The sequence below is a fragment of the Mercenaria mercenaria genome, chromosome 15 (assembly GCF_021730395.1).
Source record: "Mercenaria mercenaria strain notata chromosome 15, MADL_Memer_1, whole genome shotgun sequence".
NCBI lineage: Eukaryota > Metazoa > Mollusca > Bivalvia > Venerida > Veneridae > Mercenaria > Mercenaria mercenaria.
Genome location: NC_069375.1, coordinates 74,494,229 through 74,509,658, shown reverse-complemented (window position 1 = coordinate 74,509,658; position 15,430 = coordinate 74,494,229). Strand labels below are relative to the sequence as shown.

Genomic DNA, 15,430 nt, shown 5'->3' with positions numbered 1-15,430 from the left:
CTTACCAGGTAGAGATGTCTTAAAATACACCTAAAATTGGAAAGTAACATCCAGGTTGTACCACAGAAAAGTGGTCTTGTTTTTTCCCTGTGGTCAATTATAAAAATGTTACAACATAAGTTATTTATAGTAACATCTAATGGAAGTAAATCTTAAAAAAAAGAAAAAAAAATTTAAGTCCACACAAAAATCTTAACTAGGTAGAGATTGGTCAAAATACACCTCAAAATTGGATGTAGCATGCATGTTGTACTACTGAAAAGTGGTCTCGATTTTTCCCTACGACTAGTAATGAAAAAGTTACAATAAAAGCTAATTAAAGTAACAACAAAAGGAAGTAATTCTAAAGAAGGGAACTGCGCATGACACTTCGTCTCATGATGGTGTAAAATTGTGCCAAGTTACATCAAAATCCCTCCATGCATGAAGAAGAAATGCTTCGGACAAAGTCATTCTTGTATCTGACCTTTGGCCTCTAAGTGTGACCTTGACCTTAGACCTAGGGACCTGGATCTTGCGCATGACACTCTGTCTTGTGGTGATGAACATTTGTGCCAAGTTATATCAAAATCCCTCTATGCATGAAGAAGTGCTCCGGACAAGGTTTTCATTCTTGTATCCTCTGACCTCTAAGTGTGACCTTGACCTTAGAACTAGGGAGCTGGTTCTTGCGCATGACACTCCACCTTGTGGTGGTGAACCTTTGTGCCAAGACATATCAAAATCCCTCCATGCATGAAAAAGATCTGCTGCGGACAAATTTTTTTAAGAAAATATGATAAAGGGGAATAACTCAAAAAAGTAGGCAAGGTAGAGTTATTGTTCTTGCACACTGCACTTCCTCCCAATGTGTTCTATCAGTGTATGAAGTTTGAAGAAAATCCCTCCAGTACTTTTGGAGTTATGCTCCGGACAAAATTTTTAAAGAAAATATGATAAAGGGGAATAACTCAAAAAAGTAGGCAAGGTAGAGTTATTGTTCTTGCACACTGCACTTCCTCCCAATGTGTTCTATCAGTGTATGAAGTTTGAAGAAAATCCCTCCAGTACTTTTGGAGTTATGCTCCGGACAAAATTTTTAAAGAAAATATGATAAAGGGGAATAACTCAAAAAATAGGCAGGGTAGAGTTATTGTTCTTGCACACTGCACTTCCTCCTAATGTGTTCTATCAGTGTATGAAGTTTGAAGAAAATCCCTGCAGTACTTTTGGAGTTATGCTCCAGACAAAGATCGTTGCGGATGGACGGACGGACGCACGGACGGACGGAGAGCATTTCTAATATCCCCTTCGCCTTTGGCGGGGGTAAAAATAAAGGGAGGTAATTTGACATAAAATCAGTCCATAGTTATCTACCCTAATTGTCTCAGTCCAACTAATAACAATAATGAAATTTCAAATAAGTCCTATAAGTACTTACTGATATAAATCCAATTTGATTACAATCAGGGGAGGTAATCAGATATAAAATAACTCTGGAACCTACGATTGGATCTGACTTGTCATGGAATCCAAGATTTATTGTTGTTGAAGATATTTTGGAAGTCTGTATCAAATTAAAACCATAAATGAAGTCATTATAGCCAATTTTTGACCTTTAAGGGGCCATAACTCTGGAACCCATGATGGAATCTCACCAGTTCAAGAAAGGAAGCAAGATCTTGTGGTGATACAAGTTGTGTGGAAGTTTGGTTAAAATCAAATCATAAATGAAGCTGCTATTGTGCAGACAAGGTCAAAATAGCTAATTTTGGCCCTTTCAGGGGCCATAACTCTGGAACCCATTATGGGATCTGGCGGTTCAAGAAAGGAACGAGATCTTATGGTGACACAAGTTTTGTGCAAGTTTGATTAAATTCAAATTATAAATAAATGAAGCTGCTATTGTGCAGACAAGGTCAAAATAGCTAATTTTGGCCCTTTCAGGGGCCATAACTCTGGATCCCATAATGGGATCTGGCCAGTTCAAGAAAGGAACCGAGGTCTTATGGTGATACAAGTTGTGTGGAAGTTTGGTTAAAATAAAATCATAAATAAGTTGCTATAGTGCAGACAAGGTCAAAATAGCTAATTCTGGCCATTTCAGGGGCCATAACTCTGGAACCCATAAAGGAATCTTGCCAGTTCAAAAAAGCAACCAAGATCTTATGGTGATACAAGTTGTGTGTAGGTTTGGTTAAAATCAAATCATAAATAAAGCTGCTATTGTGCAGACAAGGTCAAAATAGCTAATTTTGGCCCTTTCAGGGGCCATAACTCTGGAACCCATAACGGGATCTGGCCATTTCAAGAAAGGAACCGAGGTCTTATGGTGATACAAGTTGTGTGTAAGTTTTGTTAAAATAAAATCATAAATGAAACCATTATCGCACAGACAAGAAATTGTTGACGGACGGACGGATGCACGCACAGACGACGGACGAAGGGTGATCACAAAAGCTCACCTTGTCACTATGTGACAGGTGAGCTAAAAACCGCCAAAAGCAGAACAATTGTACCGATAACCAATAAGCTATCATAAAAGATGACCTGAGATTCAAGTGGATCCGGTGTAACGGTCAGTTTTTTCCCCAGTCAGTTCTTTCCCCGGGGGAAAAAACTGACTAGTTAGTTTCTTCCCCGGGGGAAAGAATTGACTAGTCAGTTTTTTCCCCGGGGAAGAAACTGACTGGTCAGTTCTTTCCCCCCCCCCTAGTCAATTTTTTCCCCCCAATCGCAACTGGTTACTCCTGATCATTCTTATGGGGGGAAAAAACTAACTAGTCAATTCTTTCCCCCCTCATCAATTTTCCTGGCTAGTCAATTATTTCCCCTGTTAGTGAATTGGAACTGGTTATTCTTGGTTATTCTTAACTAGCCTGTTTCCGAAAGTCGGTTTTCATTTAAATTTCATATAAAATAAGAAATATGTTTCATATTTTGTGTAAATTTAAAAACATGTTTTTAAAAGAACTTATTTTAATTTCTGTTGTATTTTTTTATTTGCCTTTTTCCTGTTTCAATTTCTTCTAAGGTAACTTACTAAGAAAATTACTGCTGGTCAGTTCTTTTCCCACGTAGCCAGTACTTGACCAGTAAGGTGGGGGAAGTAAAACTGACCAGTCAGTTCTTTTCCCCTAGCCTGTACTTGCTCTGTTAGGTAGGGGAAGAAATTGACCGATCAGTTCTTTCCCCCCTAGCCAGTACTTGACCTGTCAGGTGGGGAAATGAAATTGACCAGTCAGTTCTTTCCCCACTAGCCAGTACTTGCTTTGTAGGTGGGAGAAGAAATTGACCAGTCAGTTCCTTCCTCCTAGCCAGTACTTGCTCTGTTAAGTGGAAGAAATTGACCGGTCAGTTCTTTCCCCCTATCATATACTTGACCTGTCAGGTGGGGGAAGAAATTAACTGGTCAGTTCTTTCCCCTCTAGTCAGTACTTGCTAGAAAGAACTGACCGATTCTTCCCCCTCTAGCCAGTACTTGCTCTGTTAGGTGGGCGAAGAAAATGTATGATCAGTTCTTTCCCCCCTAGCCAGTACTTGACTTGTCAGGTTGGGAGAAGAAATTGACTGGTCAGTTCTTTTCCCCGCTAGCCAGTAGTTGCTCTGTTTGGTGGGAGAAGAAATTGACTGGTCAGTTCTTTCCCCCCAGCAGACTACAACTTTTATTTAGATTATTTCATTCACAAGATTAATTTTAGGCTTGACATGACTATTCAGCAAGTAAATTTCCAGTGAACACCCCTTTGAATAATAAGTGGTACTGCCCAAATTGGATGATGTACCAGTCCATTTTAGAAATGTAGTAGGGTAAGGGTTAAGATTCAGCTGGATGTGTGATGTTCATGAGTCATTATTTTGCAGATGGTTAATGTATCATTTAGCAAAAATACCAGCATACATCAAATATTGCCTGTGCTAGACTATATAAGAAACTTACCCAACTAAAAAAAACTTAAAACAGTATTCTTTCCCTTAAATCCTAAACAACGTAAACAAGAAAACTATTACATGATATGAGATTCTGGTATTTACACTTCTTGTTACAATGAAATCAAAAACACCCTACTTGACAAATGCATTACTGCTAAAAAACACTCAAGGTCTCTGCAGAGACAGCCTATGAAAACAACAGTTTTGAAAAACATCCGACTTGCCTTTTATTTTCAAACAGTTTTGCTACTTTATGCAGTACTTATACTCATCAATTTTGCACTTAGTCAAGTATTTTTCCTTGAAAAAAATCTACCACTTAATACTGATAATTTTACTTAGAAACAGAAAGGGAGTTGTAAGATCAAATTATGATTTTAAGAATAATGCTTGAAAGCAAAGTTAAAAATATTCTGTTCAATTTCATGAAAACCCTAAAACTGATGTCTTAATCTTGACACAATTTAGACCAAAATAGTGTTTCAGTTATAAAAATAGGAACACAACAGCTCACCGAGAAAACTGGCAATAAAAAACCTCACTCTATTACGTTTTAGCATCAAAAGTCTGTAAATGGGGGGACAATTTCTGCTTTAAAACTACTCGGATCTAGACTGATCCAGTTCAGCTAACAGAAAACCCAAATCTGGACCAATTTTTCCTGTTTATTATGTCCGATTCAGTGATAAGTGTCTACAAATTGAAAATTTTGTGTAAATATACTGATAAACAGTCCTGTACTAAATAAAGGAGAAGATATCTATTAAATTGTTTTGTGTCATTTAGGCAACAAAATATGTCTACTGACTAACAGTCATAGAAAATAAGGTTGTCTTAGCTATTTACAGCCTGACTACCACATCAATAATATGTTCAAGTTTGTTTTTTATTTAAAATGGAGAAAACTAGAGGATTGAATTTTACTACAAAATTACTTCCGTAACAAAAACTCAGTTTACATAAAGATTAAACCACATTTTTTTCCATATATTTTTTTAACATCTAGTTCTCTGAAAAACAACAAACAAACAAATTATTCAATTGCATCATACTTTCAGTGTTTAATTTGTCTTGTTTGCTCATCACGGTGTGGGAAGGATGTTTATCTCTTGCGTCAGACAAACATATGGAAATTTAATAAACTCTTGACATGTCATGTGCTCTCGTAAATCTGTATTATTTTACTACTAGACAAGCTTGCAATCAAATATTTTGTTCCTTTTTCGTTTTACATAATTCTTTATATTTTTTTCTAAATTTGCACTGTAATTTAATACATGCGGAAAATGTCAGTCAGTAACTTACTACCCATGCATGATCTTGATGACGCCACGGAAGAATTGTAAACGTATTGATTTTTCTACCAATAGTGTTGCCAGTCTGAAATCACTTTGTGCTTGGGGAATAGTAATACCAGTCTATATTTGGAGTCAATGATGCAACAGTTACTCATGACCTTGAGAATACCATGACCTTTAAAGCAAGGACAATTAAGAGGGAGGAAGAGAGTGATAGTGACTTTGAACATGTAGACAATCTCTTTGAATTATTTAAGAAATCTCCTCTTAGACAGACTCGTGAAAGTAATTGAATTCTACAAGTGGGATGATTTGTTATTTTCCTTATTATCTGTTTCAACGCACGTATTAGCAGTCTACTGAGTTATTAACAAATGCCTATAATCCATTTTAACAATATCAAACAAGAAATTAACAGGCATATGATAGCCAATTAACTCAATATTTATTTAATGTAGCATTTTATAAGTCCAGCAGGTGAGAATAATTATGTACGATTAAAGTAACACTAAATGCACATAATAACCTTGAATTAAAATCACAATTTAGACAGATTACAGAAAGACTTAAAATCGTCCATGCTGTAAATTATTATGGATCAAAATCGGAGGTTTACAAGTTGTACAATATGACCTACCTAGCATAGGTTATGTTTACAGCCAAATACAGCATTCAATACAGATCAAAGCAAATGTCTTTGTAACGCATGACTTGACTGGTGGACGAATTAAGACAGCTGGCTTTCTTAAATAGGCATGCTAATGATCCAAAACCTGGGATACAGCAGAGAACAGATGTTACCCGATCTTTCAACTTGAACAAAACTTACTTGACTGGGTCTTGAAGTTCTTCTATCACATAGTTAAGATAGTTCCTGAAAAAATATAAGGGTAAAAAAGTTAACGTTTACATTAAGTTAAATCTGCTGAAATGGTTTTATTTCAAATGGGCATCATAAAATCTCCCAAAAGTCCATAACTATAAAATGGAAAACATCGTGCTGAAACATAAGTAAAATGCATTACTTAGACTTTGATACAAAAGAGGTCCCAGATGAGGCATAAAACGTTGAGAAGGAAACCTTGTCTATAACATACGTCTATAAAAAACGTATTTTATTTCTTGTCTTCATTGATTTCCAATCAAGAAAATAACGCCTTGTCTTCAAAATACGATAAACAAAATTTTCTCCATCCAATAAATCAATCAAAATGCAATTATTGGTTGATTTCCGTTCGTCAATTTGATCAATTCCAATCCTGTTAGGAAACTACGAACGTTTTTTAAATATCAAAGTTCTAGCTTGATAGAATATTGATTTGCTTGTAATTCTGCATTAAGCTGCTTTTGTAGATGATAACTTGGTTTTCATTAATTCCATAATGTTTTTTTCTTTATTCCTTCACCCAATGACCATAACCTTGTGTCCAGGCTGAAAACAGCTGTCCCTTTTCCTCAAAAATTAGTTTTCCCTTATTGATAATGATTTATTTAACCTTAAAAAGCCTGCTGGCGGCAAGTGATTCTGCCTTTGCAACCAGTGCAGACCAAGATCAGACTGCACGGATTGGTATTTCTCTTGAATTAAAGGTTATAACCCTTCCTGTGCTGGACATGATTGACTCTGCCTTTGCAACCAGTGGGCATCATAAAATCTCCCAAAGGTCCATAATGTGCAGGCTGAGCATGGTCTGCACTGATCGCTATTTGGTCAGTAAATTTCAGTGAACACCCCTTCAGATAATAAATGGTTCTGTCCCAAATTGAATAAAGGACTAGTCCATTGTAGATATTTAGCAGGGTGAAGGTTAAGAGGCTAAGTAAGTTAGTTACAAGGTAAAAAGTGATCAAGTCTTGCCTTTGCAGCCGACTGAAAATGGTCAGAGAAGGGTTTAACTTTGCAGCGAAACAGCCAGGCATGATAAAATACCAACTCAGATGCAGAAGCAAGAAGTGTAGACTATTTCTCAGAAATACAATGAGGCCCAAGGGTAGCTATACCATTGTTTTGTACTTCTAGCCAGGGACAGTCTATTTAACTCTTACCCTGCTAAATTTCTATAATGAACTTGTCCATCTTGCAATCTGGACAATAACTGTTAAAATTAAGGGTGCATTATACCGAAAAGATACTGACTGAACGGCAAACAGTGCAGGTCTTGATCAGACTGCATGGAGATGCAGGCTGATCATGATCTGCACTGGGCACAAAGGCAGAATCAATCATGTCCAGCACAGGAAGGGTTATAACCTTTAAATTCAAGAGAAATACCAAACTTTCAAAGAATCACACTTCTTAATGGACACTTTTGCTAAAGTTTTGCAGTTAGAATTGGTCATTTTGCTCCTTAAAAACTCCTTTGGGATAGTTATTTTACTGATAATCAGGTGACCGCTTGTAGACGCTTGTCACTGTTATACAAATGTAATTATGGGAAATCTAAGTAAGCATCTAGACGATATTTGTTTTCGTTTTGGTCGGTGATTCAAAAAGTTCTGCGAAAATGGAAAGGAAAATTATAAGTTTCTTTGGGCGAAAAAGGTCTGTGTAGACCTAAAATGCTAGCGACATCACTGGCAGTGACCTGAAAGAACTTAAAACTTCCAAGTCAGGCCAAAAGTCCAAAGAATCATCGACTACTTTGGTTCAGAAAGTCCCAGCCTGTTCAAACCGTGAAAAAGTGGGAAACGGAGCCGAACATTAAACTTTTATTAAGAAACCAACATGATCAAACAACAAAAAAACAACTTAATGAATTTAGCACGTAAAGCAGCCTTTAAATAATTGCTAGCAGAACCCACCATTTTGCTAGTGAAAAAAAAAATGGCACTAGCAAAAAACTGCTAGTGGGAAAAAAAGTTAAATTTGATCCCTGAAAAATGGTCTTTCATTTCCATAAATAGACTGTCACTGCCAATATTCATCATAACATATTTACAATCCAAATTGACGTCACAGCACACAGCTTGCATGTGGGAGAATCATTACCTCATATCTAAAATCTTTCATTACTTATGTGTCTCCCAGTATTGATTTCTAATTAATCCTTACCATGCTAAATTTTTATAATGAACTTGTCCATCTTTCAATTTGGACAGTACCATTAACTGTTAAAAGGGGTGCTTACCAAAATGATACTGACTGAATGGCGAACAGTGCAGAACATGATCAGACTGCACGGATGATCTTGGTTCGCACTGGTCGCAAAGGGAGAACCACTTGCCGGCAGCAGATTAAGGGTTAAAATCTTTATCAACAATTGATTTCTGGGATGTCACGACTTTCTAAAAGTTTGCTGTAAATTCCTGGACAAATTTTTAGAACTTTTATCTATTTTATATTAACCTCTAGCCTGCTGGCAGCAAGAGATCCTGTCTTCGGGATCTGTACAGGCTGATTATGGTCTGCACTATTTGCTATTCAGTCAGAAAATGTTCAGTGAACACACAACAAATGGTATTGTCCAATTTTAAAGATAGACCAGTCCATTATAGAAATTTAGAAGGCAAAGTATCTACTGTGCTGGCTTCTTGTTTAACAAGAGCACCGCCTTGCGGGTGCTGACGCTCATCTGATTTTTTTTGTATAATAGAAATATTGTCCTACCCATGATTTTCTAAGTCTAAAAAGGGCCATCACTCTTGCAAAAAGCAGGATAGAGTTATGTTTCTTGATGTACAGTGTCCACTTATGATGGTGAAAAACTGTTGCAAGTTTTAAAGCAATAGCTTTGATAGTTTATGAGAAAAGTTGTTTTAAACATAATATTCAACCAAGAAAATGATTTTTCTAAGTCCAAAAGGGGCAATAATTATTGCAAAAAGCAGGATGGAGTTATGTTGCTTGCTGTACAGGGTCAGCTTATGATGGTGAACAAGAGTTGCAAGTTTTAAAGCAATAGCTTTGATAGTTTAAGAGAAAAAGTAGACCTAAACATAAAACTTAACCAAGAAATCTGATATTTTCTAAGTCCAAAAGGGGCCATAAATCTTGCAAAAAGCAGGATGGAGTTATGTTTCTTGCTGTACAGGGTCAGCTTATGATGGTGAACAAGTGTTGCAAGTTTTAAAGGAATAGCTTTGATAGTTTAGGATAAAAGCTGACCTAAACATAAAACTTAACCAAGAAAACTGATTTTCTAAGTCCAAAAGGGGCAATAATTCTTGCAAAAAGCAAGATGGAGTTATGTTTCTTGATGTACAGGGTCTGCTTATGATGGTGAACAAGTATTCCAAGTTTCAAAGCAAAAGCTTTGATAGTTTAGGAGAAAAGTTGACCTAAACATAAAACTTAACCAAGAAATCTGATATTTTCTAAGTACAAAAGGGGCCATAAATCTTGCAAAAAGCAAGATGGAGTTATGTTTCTTGCTATACAGGGTCAGCTTATGATGGTGAACAAGTATTCCAAGTTTCAAAGCAATAGCTTTGATAGTTTAGGAGAAAAGCTGACCTAAACATAAAACTTAACCAGGCAACGCCGACGCCGACGCCGACAACTGCTCAAGTGATGACAATAACTCATCATTTTTTTTCAAAAAATCAGATGAGCTAATAAAATGAAGCTGTTTTATACTGCAAAATCCCTTTTCTCTGCATACAATTTCAGCATTCCCCAGTTTTAATATAGTCTTGTGCTCGAACACCTAACTACATCCGAAAAATGTCAAACTTCATTTTCGGATTTTACCTTCAGTATTGTATCTATCCCTGGCCTCTTTCATCTTTAAACTAACAAGAAATGATGGGCTATCTTTATTGTCTTTAATTTAGTGTATTAGTATACTGTAAAATCATTTAATTTCGTGGGCATGAAATTTCGTGGTTTTGGTCAAAATGGCAATTTCGTGAGGATATGAATTCGTAGATTTAAACTTTTGAACATAACATTAATGGGAATTTCACTTGTTCGTTGGGATTAAATTTCGTGGATTTACACACCCACGAAAATTTGTCCCCCACGAATATTAATGATTTCACAGTAACTACAGTATACAACCACTAACAACAAGTACCTCCCTACCAGGTACGCAGACATTTCCCTTGAAACATCTCCAGTTTATAATCTCTCCATGGCAAAGTACAGCCTCTTCCAGTCTTCCAAGAGATTACAACTTTTCTGTTATCTTTTTTGGAGGAAGGAGGGGAGGGGGAGGAATGTTAGAGCCACACTAACACAATTTATGTTATAATTATGGCGACTTTTCCAGCTTTTGATAGCGGAAGAAGACCCCAGGTGCCTCTCTAGGCATTGTATCAGACATTGGCAGGCAGCTTGGTTAGGACCACTGAGATTGTGTGTCAACTGGATGGCTTCCTCAAGTAAAGAATTCTGCATGCAAGACGAGGATATTAACCCACATTGGTGAGGAGTGATCTGAAATCATCGGCCTTAACCACTCAGCCCTGGAGGCCCTTACACTGTACTCTATTAAATTATTCAGAAAACGGAAAACAACATGAATGATTTGTCTCCAATATTGATTTTTGCCTACTGGGATAATAAATAAAACTGAACATGCATTAATATAATTGAAATATATGCAATCTGTTCATGTGTTCAATCCAAGCTTCAATACATTTCTCTTTTTTCTGATACTTCTCAATTATTTCCGAGGTCACCCAAAATGGCTATCAGTTCACTTTCAATTTTTTTCTATCACACACAAAAAATACTGAGAGGCAATCAATGAAACACTTGTTTAAATTCTCAAACCAAGCAAAATGACTGACCCATAAATTTGAGGTAGCATGCTCTAATATGTAGGTGAAAGTGGAATTTGACAACATGGTATATCCACAATCCTTTACTTAACTGGTCATATAACAAGAGCACCGCCTTGCGGGTGCTGACGCTCATCTGATTTTTTTTGTATAATAGAAATATTGTCCTACCCATGATTTTCTAAGTCTAAAAAGGGCCATCATTCTTGCAAAAAGCAGGATAGAGTTATGTTTCTTGATGTAAAGTGTCCACTTATGATTGTGAAAAACTGTTGCAATTTTTAAAGCAATAGCTTTGATAGTTTATGAGAAAAGTTGCCTTAAACATAATACTCAACCAAGAAAATGATTTTCTAAGTCCAAAAGGGGCAATAATTATTGCAAAAAGCAGGATGGAGTTATGTTGCTTGCTGTACAGGGTCAGCTTATGATGGTGAACAAGTGTTGCAAGTTTCAAAGCAATAGCTTTGATAGTTTAAGAGAAAAGGTTGACCTAAACATAAAACTTAACCAAGAAATCTGATATTTTCTAAGTCCAAAAGGGGCCATAAATCTTGCAAAAAGCAGGATGGAGTTATGTTTCTTGCTGTACAGGGTCAGCTTATGATGGTGAACAAGTGTTGCAAGTTTTAAAGCAATAGCTTTGATAGTTTAGGATAAAAGCTGACCTAAACATAAAACTTAACCAAGAAAACTGATTTTCTAAGTACAAAAGGGGCAATAATTCTTGCAAAAAGCAAGATGGAGATATGTTTCTTGATGTACAGGGTCTGCTTATGATGGTGAACAAGTATTCCAAGTTTCAAAGCAATAGCTTTGATAGTTTAGGAGAAAAGTTGACCTAAACATAAAACTTAACCAAGAAATCTGATATTTTCTAAGTACAAAAGGGGCCATAAATCTTGCAAAAAGCAAGATGGAGTTATGTTTCTTGCTATACAGGGTCAGCTTATGATGGTGAACAAGTCTTCCAAGTTTCAAAGCAATAGCTTTGATAGTATAGGAGAAAAGCTGACCTAAATATAAAACTTAACCAGGCAACGCCGACGCAGACGCCGACGCCGACACCGACGCCGACAACCGCTCAAGTGATGACAATAACTCATCATTTTTTTTCAAAAAATCAGATGAGCTAAAAATTTAAGGAAGCACTAATTAAGCATGCTGTGAAATCATTTAATTTTATAGACAAAGCATTATGTGGTTTTACCCAAAACAACTACTGCATTGGGATCTGATCTTGTAGATTTCTACTAAATGTTTATTGGGATTTCATGGATCAATGCACTCACGAAATCCACAGAAATTACCTCCCCCACCAGTCCACCCACCTCCATTTTTTTCCCTTCCATATTAGGGGCCATTAACACCTGGCCCCTTCTCCTCAGAAATTTTTTTTTAATCATGCAATTTTCCCCTAAAAATTGACATTACATTTGTTTTTTTTATTCCATTTGCCCAAATACCAAGCTCTTTTTTCCCCAAATCACAGGCCTGGGCCCCTTCCCCTCTTGGTAAAAAAAACCGCTGCAGTGGCCCCCTCCACCCCCAATGAATATCACTGATTTCCCAGTACTACACATGTAGTTAACATGACTAAAATTGTAATGTTGTTCCATGTATATGAAACAAATAAATTCAACCAAAGTTAGAGAAATTAATTCACTTACCATCCATTGTAAGCAAACAGCCCCGAATAGAAGCCTAGTGTAGCTTTTGCAATGTTGGTTTCTGTATATTCAAACGGATCATTGAAGTTCTCCGTCTCTCCTGAAATAATTATAACTGAGTTTCAAAATAAATGAAAGCATAATGGGAACCCTTACCCTGCTAAATTTCAATAATGAACTTGTCCATCTTTCAATTTGGACAGTACCATTAACTGTTAAAAGGGGAGCTTACTAAAATGTTACTGACTGAATGGCGAACAGTGTAGATCTTGATCAGACTGCACGGCTGTGCAAAGGCAGAATCAATCGTGTCCAGCATGATAAGGTCTTAAGAGTGCTTAAGTTAAGTTGAGACAGTTTCTTATTCTAAAATATAATAAGAAACATTTAAAATAAATGAAATTGTAAACTATAGGTCTCCAGATTTGTTAGTTTCAGCAAGCTAAAATGAGTGCCTGCAAAATGAAAACTTTAACTCGACTGATGTCACAGATGGTTAATGTCCATAATAAAGCTGGAATGGATTAGGTCGATGAAAACTTAGCTATGTAAGTAAATGAACAGGTTCTCATTTAATATACTTTAAACATGATCTTTGAATCCTGTAACTAAATTTTTTTTTTTTTTTTTTGGTTGGATTTAACGTTGCACCGACACATGATAGGTCATATGGCAACTTTCCAGCTTTTTAGTGGTGGAGGAAGACCCCAGGTGCCCCTCCGTGCATTATTTCATCACGAGCGGGCACCTGGGTAGAACCACTGACCTTCCGTAAGCCAGCTGGATGGCTTCCTCACATGAAGAATTCAAAGCCCCGAGTGCCTGTAACTAAATATAAGCACTAATACTAGGTACACTAATTCAGACATTTCATTTACTAGCAAACCAAGTACATCAGTGCTACAAAATGTACTGAAACATTATATAGATTATCAGGTTATATTTATACAGACAGTATAACTTTCCAAACAAATACCTATCGACAAAAGACACTCATTTCTATCTCTTTTTGGAAGATTCACAATAAATTCAACAGGGTCATCAAACAAATATCTATCAACAAAAGACACTCATTTCTATCTCGTTTTGGAAGATTCACAATAAATTCAGTAGGGTCATCAAACAAATACCTACCGACAAAAGACACTCATTTCTATCTCTTTTTGGAAGATTCATAATGAATTCAACAGGGTCATCAAACAAATACCTATCAACAAAAGACACTCATTTCTATCTCGTTTTGGAAGATTCACAATAAATTCAGTAGGGTCATCAAACAAATACCTACCGACAAAAGACACTCATTTCTATCTCTTTTTGGAAGATTCACAATGAATTCAGTAGGGTCATCAAACAAATACCTATCGACAAAAGATACTCATTTCTATATCTTTTTGGAAGTTTCACAATTAATTTAGTAGGTTTCTTTTCAGTTTTTGGTGTATTGGTATAGGGCCCATTAGGAGAAAAATATTAACAAAAGTCATTACGTCTGAAATCAGGAAAAACTTGTCGTTATTTATACAATTTTTTTTTTAAATGATACTCTCAAAAAGAAAATGACTGAAAGCCAATTGTGTCATGTTTTCAGTGGTATGGCTTATTTAATTATGCAGATCTTCTTTCCTCATGAAAAGTTGCACCTAAGTCAGATTTCTAGACAAAAACTTCTTTTAATATGAAACTCACCTCTACATAGCTGTACAATCCCAGTTATGATAATGAGGGCTAATGCCAGCAACTTGGCGTATGTGAAAATGTCCTGGACACGCGTTGCCCACTTTACATCGTAACAGTTGATAAACGTTAAAATTACTGAAACAGAATAAATGAACATCTGTAAATAAAGGGAGCAAATTCCCTGAAAATTTTGTTAGTAATGTACAACGCCACTGAGTATGACATTATATAGAAATAAGCGTTTAATCAAATTAATCAGTTTCAGTTTAGGACACCACAAGACTTTCAGTGTTTCCGTATGCTTATTAACATTAATCACATTTTAGTTTAAATCAGTCAAGCCATTTTTTGTAGTAATGTTCGCATATTTTAACCATTTCTTAAAAGTCAGTAACCTATGGCAAGAAGGACAGAATGGTGACAAACAGTCCCTGCTCCTTGAAACCTATATAATTATGGCTGTTAAAAAGGATGAATAAAAGCAGAAGCCATGGACCTTTAGTGGCTGGCAAGGACAAATGACAGTAAACTGTTGTCATGGCTGGAGTGGTTGGCAAAGACAAATTATTAAAGTTGGGCTACTAGTGACGAGCAAAGACAAATGCCAAGGAGTCCATGGACCTGGAGTGACTGAAGAGGAGTAATGACACAAGTCCATGGAAATACATGTGTAACAGGTGAGGGCTATTAAATCAATTTACATTGAGTGACTAACAACAGCTGCTAATGGCCTGCCTCCATGGAACTCGCATGACAAAAAAGGGCTTATTTATGACACGAATCCATGGACCTGGAGCAACTGACAAGGATAAATGACAAGATAAGGAGCACACTGACCTTGAATGATTGACAAAAATGAATGGAATCTCACCTTCAGAATACTGTTGCACTGATATAAAAGATATTATAATTAATGCTAGAAATAACCTGCAGTAGTTCTATTTCTAACATCTGCCAATTCACTTTGAGACACAGAAACACTAAATAGAAAGCAGCTGATGTTCAGCTAAGATAGGTAATTATATTTGCATTTTAAGACATCTGAATACCCTTTAATTAAAGGTATTAAAAGGCAAAGATGCTGAAAGCCTTAAAGCCTTAGTTATATTTATATTCCTTGTTACATACGGTACAAGAAAGTGTGCT

The 15,430-nt window shown here is 36.3% G+C and overlaps 1 protein-coding gene across 1 annotated transcript in view; it reads right to left on the bottom strand.

Annotated features, from left to right (window-relative positions):
* Positions 1-14,473, bottom strand: part of LOC123557176 (large neutral amino acids transporter small subunit 2-like) — a 30,577-nt gene extending 16,104 nt beyond the window's left edge. Inside the window, exons 1-3 of the mRNA XM_053525698.1 lie at positions 14,294-14,473; positions 12,605-12,704; positions 6,040-6,084 (exon numbers count right to left, since the gene is read on the bottom strand). Of these exons, the coding sequence (XP_053381673.1) occupies positions 6,040-6,084; positions 12,605-12,704; positions 14,294-14,441 (293 nt within the window). The 5' untranslated portion in view covers positions 14,442-14,473. The remainder of the gene's footprint in view (positions 1-6,039; positions 6,085-12,604; positions 12,705-14,293) is intronic.
* Positions 14,474-15,430: the final 957 nt, after the last annotated feature.